Source organism: Aulonocara sp. 'chitande type north' Nkhata Bay, linkage group LG6, assembly GCF_057382095.1.
Source record: "Aulonocara sp. 'chitande type north' Nkhata Bay isolate Kocher_YH1m ecotype deep benthic linkage group LG6, A_spYH_male_GT1.1, whole genome shotgun sequence".
Taxonomy (NCBI): Eukaryota; Metazoa; Chordata; class Actinopteri; order Cichliformes; family Cichlidae; genus Aulonocara; species Aulonocara sp. 'chitande type north' Nkhata Bay.
In genome coordinates this window covers 35937494-35944545 of record NC_141349.1, presented here as the reverse complement: position 1 = coordinate 35944545, position 7052 = coordinate 35937494, and the positions used below count along the sequence as shown (strand labels likewise).

General features: G+C 40.3%; 1 protein-coding gene across 2 annotated transcripts in view; it reads right to left on the bottom strand.

Annotated features, from left to right (window-relative positions):
- Positions 1 to 4204: 4204 nt before the first annotated feature.
- The window catches only part of cnnm2b (cyclin and CBS domain divalent metal cation transport mediator 2b), a 48890-nt gene continuing 46042 nt past the window's right edge, over positions 4205 to 7052 (bottom strand). For both annotated transcript variants that reach the window (XM_086296675.1, XM_086296676.1), the window contains one exon: positions 4205 to 6728. In XM_086296675.1, the coding sequence (XP_086152801.1) occupies positions 6447 to 6728 (282 nt within the window). In that variant the 3' untranslated portion in view covers positions 4205 to 6446. The remainder of the gene's footprint in view (positions 6729 to 7052) is intronic.

Here is a 7052-nt window from a genome sequence, read left to right as displayed (position 1 = left end):
AAAAGACTTCTGGAACAATTTTCTTGGACAAACGACCAAAGTGGAGATGTTTGGCTGTAATGCACCACATTGCATTTAGTGAAGGCGTATTAGCACAACCCCATACCAACACACGGTAGTAGAGAGGTGATGATTTGGGTTTGCTTAGCAGGCACAGGACCTGATTACCCTGCATTTGTGTGTATGCCAAAGAGTCAAATGTTAAACTGTCTGTCCAACAGCTAAAGTAGAGCTGGAATTGGGTCATGAAACAGGACAATCATACCAAGCACATCAGCAAATACAATGCAACAGAATTCTGAAAAAGAGTCAGGGTCAGGGTGACTGTTCAGAGGCTCAGACCTCTGACAACGCTGTAAAGAAGAGTGGCTACAAGTCATAAAGCATTCAAGTAATGCTGGTCAAGCTGTTTCTACAAACTACTGAAACAAGGTGTGTACTATTCACACCCTGGTGTGTAATTTTTCACACCCCGTTTCTCCTCCTGCTGGAACAGAACATAATCCTGACTCAGCATTAAAGTCCTTAGTTTTAATCATTTAAGGTGCAATATTTTTCTTTTAATGTCCTCCATCCTCCACAAAGTATAAAGCAAAACATGGATAGCAATGGATGCTAAATTCTAACATGGGAAAGTTTGCAAGTGAGTATAGTTGGATGAGATGTAATCCATGGAGTTTAGGTGATGGCTCAGCTGAAAACTTACTATATCTAGTTGGACATTTTTTACAGTGTGTTAACCAGTCTACAGCGCCATGTCAGCAAAGCCGCTTTGCAACACACCTTCGTTTTCCTGCGCCTTGCCATTGATACGCAGCTTCTCCTGTGCTATGGGTCTTGCATTCCTTAAATACGTGATGAAGGTCGGGGAGGTGAGAAATCAAAGCCATGCTGCTAAACATAGCACTGCAGATAGAAACATATTTCTTTTCATTACAGTTGTTCTGAATGAATTACAAACAAATCAGGATCTCTGAGAGTGATTTAAATGCTTAACAGCTGGTAAATGGTAATAAAAGCTACTGCTCATTAAGTAATGGCTTTGTTAATGACCAACAGCTTAAGAACCATTAGCATCTGAGTGTTTTGAATGAAGTGTTTTCTACTGATATTAACCTGACCCATCTTGGTGGGTTGTTAGATGAAGATTGTCCTGTTTTTAATTGCTGCTCTGGTGTGAGTATCAGTAAAACGTGTGTCAAGTAGAGGAAGTCCTGTCTCAAAAGCAAACATTTGATGCAGCTTCATATGTAGCACACAGAGTCACCGGCTGCCTTGTCTGTTAATCATTCACTTTTTTATTAAACCACTGGCTGGAGAAGGCAACGAGAGTGTCACGTTCAGGCAGAAGAAGAATTATGGACAGCACATGGTTTGAACAGCAGCATAGAGGTGGACAGAAGTCCAGTTTAACACAGGCCTGGAAGACATTCACATGATCGAGGAATGATGACCTCTGTTCAGCTGAGGCTGGAGCGTGTAAGAGGAAAAAAATGACTGTATGTTTGTTCTGTGTCACAGAATATTAAAATAACCACCCCCATTACAGCTGATGCCCCACCCCCACCCCCCGCGTTTCGTGCAGACTTTAAAAAAAAAAAAAAGTTCTCATGCTTCTTCTTTCATCGGGCTCTGAGGTGCACAGGCAGAATTTGAACATCACAACCTTTCAGTGTGAATCACTGTTTTATCTCTGGAGTGATCGTCCCTGCAGACTGCAGTGGGCCTGCTGCATAGGAGCACTTTCTAGTAAACGATAAACAACAGCAAGCGCAGCTGCAAACAATCCAGATGTTCTCTGTGACCGGTTTTACAACAGGGACGTCCCTCGCATCTGAGCAGATGGAAGGGCTCTTTGTCCATGTGTGCAGCTTGCAGAGACGGTTAGGGCACTCATACATATACCTTGAAATATAATAGGAAACAGCTACCACCAGTGGCTATAGTCTGCAACTGAATGTTAAAAAGATGACTGAGCTTTAGGAAATTTTCTGTTGCCTGTAAAGCAGCAAATTAACTATAAGCAAACATTAGATATGATGTTAAAGATCAGGCCCGATCTTTTCCACTGCCTCTACTTGTACTAGAAAATACTATCAACAGCCTAAAAAAGTCTCTTTTAAATAATACTTAATAAAAAAGGTCTGAGGTCTTGTAAGCAAACAAATCTGTAAAAACCTTCATAATACAGAGAAGGACATAAATTGTAGTGGTAGATGTTATGTGCTACCAAAGTAGTTTTTCAGAAAAATCTAAGTGCCTTTAAATATTAAGACAGATATTACCTTAAAAACTTTCCCAGTTGGTTTATCAGTTTGGTCAGTGGTTCTCTATATAACATGCTTGATAGAAATGCATTTTTAAAAAAGAGAATTGGTAATTATTTTATTAAACATACACAAATTTGCAAAAATGTCTTCTAGAAAAATTTGCTTAATTTATGCTTTGGGCAAATTCTTTTCACTTTTCTAATAGAAGATGTGATATGTGTAAAAAAAAGAAATGTGCACATTGACCATTGCATTAAAAAACAAAAACAACACAAACTTTATGGTACTGTGTAAGTCTTAAGTCATCCCAAATGTCTTTATATTTTTAAGTAAAGAAGGCTTTCTTGCATTTATCTTTACCACATATTGTACACAAACACGGTGATTCCCAAAGATCTTCTAACTGAAAATGTTTGCATATCTCTGCATGCTGAGGAAACTGGATAAGCAAAAGACAAAACAAATGGCAGCAATGGACAGGGTGTGAAAGTCAAATCTTTAAGAAATAGGAGAAAATCCATTGAAGAGTTTATACAGGAAAGATGCATCTGAGCCTTTACTATTCCCTGAAGACTCATCAGAAATGGTCTCAGTTCAAAGGTGCCTGTCGAGAAACTTAAGGAAGGGGAAACGGGGAGAAGGCTGAGGTCTGCCAATTCACACAAGAACTGGACTGAAACTCAGGTCTGATGGAGTGGTGAATCCAAAATTTGACATTTTTGGTTGAAATTGTGGTAAATATGTAGAGAGGCGTCTAAGAGAGAGGTCCTACAGTGACTGTCTACAGCCATCTGCGAAACGCGTGGAGGTTCTGCCACAGTTTGGGGATGCATTTCAGACAGTGTTACTGAGAATCTTTTCAAAGTTGATGGAATTATAAATGCAGAAAAGGACCATGACACAAGTGTGAGAGGTGAAACGTCTTCAAGGACACTTAAAGAAGTCCAGACGCTTTTCTTTTCAAGCTCCTTAGACTACGATGAGCTGGATGACTGAGAACCTTCACAGACATAGACTGATAAGAAGACAATAAATCATAGATTGGCCTTCCCAGAGTCAGGACCTCAACATTACTGAAGCAGTGTGGGACCAAAAGGCAGCCAACATCCTAAGAAGAGCTTTGAATGTCCTTCAAAAACCTGGAGAACTACTTTTGAGGATCACTTAAAGAAAGGATGAGAAAGCTGCCTAAGACAGTTCTACATTCGTACTACATATTGACTTTCAAGCTTGTTAGAATTGCACAAACTCCATTTTTGCTTCATGTATTTCCATGTATGTTTGCACATTTCAATAAATCACATTTTCCAAGCAAAAAATACAAAGAAATGAGGGGTGGTTCAAGACTTTTGCACAGAAATAGATTTCGTCTTTGTCTTGTTTTTTTTATGAGCATTTTTACACAATAATGACAAAAGAAAACATGAGAGTGATCTAAGTTAATGTAGTCTGCAAAATATCCAGTTTTCTCTAAACTGGGAAATGGCTATAGTTTAATTAGTTTAGTCTAAATTCTTTTAAAAACTGCATTTTAACTTTTAGCCTCAGACCTGAATTAAGTAAAAAACTATTTTTCTTCATCATAACAGAAGCCCAGTGAAATAAAGGTGCGTTTCTCCCTATTATATTTGCTCTCTTACATTTTGGATAAAGAAACAGACTAAACAGACACGCAATGAGCAGAAAAGAAAACCAACATAAAAAGTGGGAGAACATAGCTGTGTATCATTCATGGACACGTTTAATGTCGAGGTTGCTTTTTGTGACGTTGATGGTGCTCAACATGTTAGATGAGGTCATTAATACTGTGCAATTATCAAGTCTGATTATGCGTAAAATTGACAACAACAGAAGAAAGACACATAACCCCCACATGCATAGATGCTGGACTTTCACACAACTCCGCTACCTGCGAACCCCTCCCCCCACCCCGGAAGCTACACTGTGGTGACAAATCTTGGCGTCATAACTCCCAAATGAACTGGCAGACGTGTCTGAGGTCAACGGATGCAAAAACACGAAGGAAACAAAAGGGTAAAGAGAGACTAAGACAAAAACAAATATACATACAGTACATACATACAAATATAATCTGTAAATCTATAGTACAGTGAATTTTTTTATTCATAATCATCTCTTAAATAAACTGCGGTTCATTGCACTTTGTTAAAAATAATTAATTATATGATTTCTCTTAAAGGCAATAGTGTGATTTTTTTAAAAGGTGAAAAATATATTGTACCATAAGCCTGATTTAGGATAATAGTAAAAATAACAAGATCTGTAATATACATATGTTTCTGTAAAATACCCTCACCTCCTCATATACAGTGCATTCGGAAAGTTTTCACACCCTCGCAAGATTTCCATGTTTTGACTCCTTAAAAGGTTTTAGGAGTGTCTTTTTTATCCAGACTAACAAACACTAAAACATCTAGATGAGTCATTATTCTGTTTGAAGCTCACAATTGATCTCTGGTGCTTCCTTCCTTTATCAACAGTCAACAATCAAAGCATGGTGCAACTTTTACACTTAAGGTACACGTGCTCCGTATCTAGCTAGCATTGCGCTTTTCAATTTTAGTACTCCTCAGCGAGAAGTTTGTGAATGCTTGCAAACAAGTTACCATCTTCCATGCAAACTACTTATGAACTCAACCTGCTAGCAGCCAAAGCGTTTGCAAGGTTTTTGAGGAAACACCTCTCTGAGACCAATTTCACGCCGTTTGGGGTGCACATTGCTGTCAGTGTAGCACTTCAACAACCAAACATTCATGGTGGAGTAGCCAAATGGAAGTCAATCCTTAATAAAAAAAGGCACATGATTGACTTGTGAAAAACTGAAAGGCAACTGACAAGATCTCAGACCACAAGACACACAATTATTGGGCAACAATCGTTAATGCTATTCCTGCAGTCAAACACGTGCTCTGGGGAAGCTCTTTTCTGTGACACAGATTGGGAGGCTAGTAAAGATATGTGGAAAGATGGATGCAGAATTATATCCAGTGCAGTCCTGAGTGAAAAACTTTTACAGAGAGCTCAGAATCTCAGTAACATATAGTAGTAGATTTGTAGAGTGGCCCAACTAAAGTCAGGACCTGATCCCAATACAGCACCTCTGGACAGACCTGATAGTTGGTGCACACCAAAGCTCTGCAATGTTCTAAGGAAAGTACTAGGTAAGGTATCTGAATACTGATATCCTGGAATATTTGAGTGTTATTTGCAATTAATTTACATAGCACCTCAGTAACCTGTTCTTGATTTTTCTTCACGGTGTATTGTTATGTGTAGACTGTCAGAAAAAAAAATCTACTTTAAAAATCTTCAAAACAACAAAACTTCAAAGACTGTGAAATCTTTCTGAATGCACTATACAAGAATGGATGTTCATCCCCATATATGTAGCATATTCTACTTCTGTAGCACACTAATGCATGCTCATATGCCAGTTTTCTTAATATATATATCATATCTTCACGCAAACATATATACATACAATATTATAAAATAAATAAATACAGGAAAACATTCTTGGTTCGTGGTTTAACGGTTTCTTCCAAAGCGGTTTTTGGTGCAGTCTTTGACTAACCTCTCTGCATGTTTGGGTTTGAGCCCTTGCTGATGGGATCAACAGTTGACTGAGCCTCCCTGAAAGATGCACCGGTGGGGGAGTTGCATTTCCTTCTGTGCATGATTGTGAATGTGTTTGAGAGTGTATGTGTGCATAAACAGTGTACGAAAGGGGGGGGGGGACCAAAGTCTTTGGCCTGAGGAGCAAGTACAGCAAGTGCTGTGTTATGTGTGTGTGCGTGCGTGTATGCACTCTGTTCAAGATACCGCTTTGACAGTGTCCGATTGTCCCAAAAAAACGAAGCTCAGTAACACGGTACTGTCCGAGTGCACCCTCCGGAAGAGGGTGTAGTACAGCAGGGATTCTGACAGGGTTCAGGTGGGGGTGTTCAGGGTGACACAGCACCCATCTTCCCCATAGCCCCTTCATGAAAGGGTCTCACTGCCTGACTGACTGGGGGCTACTGATTGGAGCAGAACCCTCACTCCACCTGCCTCCGCTTCCCCACGTTCCCTCATCTTCATCTACATCACTGTGTGTGTGTGTGTGTTTCCACAAGACAGGGTGGAGGGTCTGGGTCTCCACCGGGCTCGGCGGGGCTAGATGGGTCCCTCATTGTGGGAGGAGTGGTTGCTCCTGCTAAGACCCACACAGTTCTGCTGCTGGTTGAGCAGGTGGGACGTTTCGTTGGCCACGGCAAAGGCCACAACAGGGGTGGTGATAGTGGTGGTAGCCGTGGCGGTGACCACAGCTGGGTTCTCCACTCCATCGTGGAGCTCTGTTAGCGTGAGTTCGATCTTAGTGAACTCACTGTCTGTCGACTGCGGAGTCTTGTCCATCCGCGACGCCATCACAGCGTTCTGGTACTGTTGTCGCGTCACCTACAAAACAGTGAAGGTCGGGTCAAGTGTCACAACAAGAGGTTGCTGTGCCGTTATTCGTGGCACAGAGCTGGTAGCTCGGTAAACAAGGATTTGACACTAAATAAGGATGTGGAAAAGGCTACAAGTAATATTGCTTTTAAAATATTCTGTAAAAAATGTAATGATTAATTTACAATGATAGCCTTTCATTATCTGCTTAGTGTCCAGTGAGAGGACAAGAATATTACTACAAGCCAGAAAATGACTCATCTTCATTTGTTTCTATAGCTGGAATCAAACCAGCAACCTTTTGTGTGTAATGTGTAAACCGCTACACTCTGG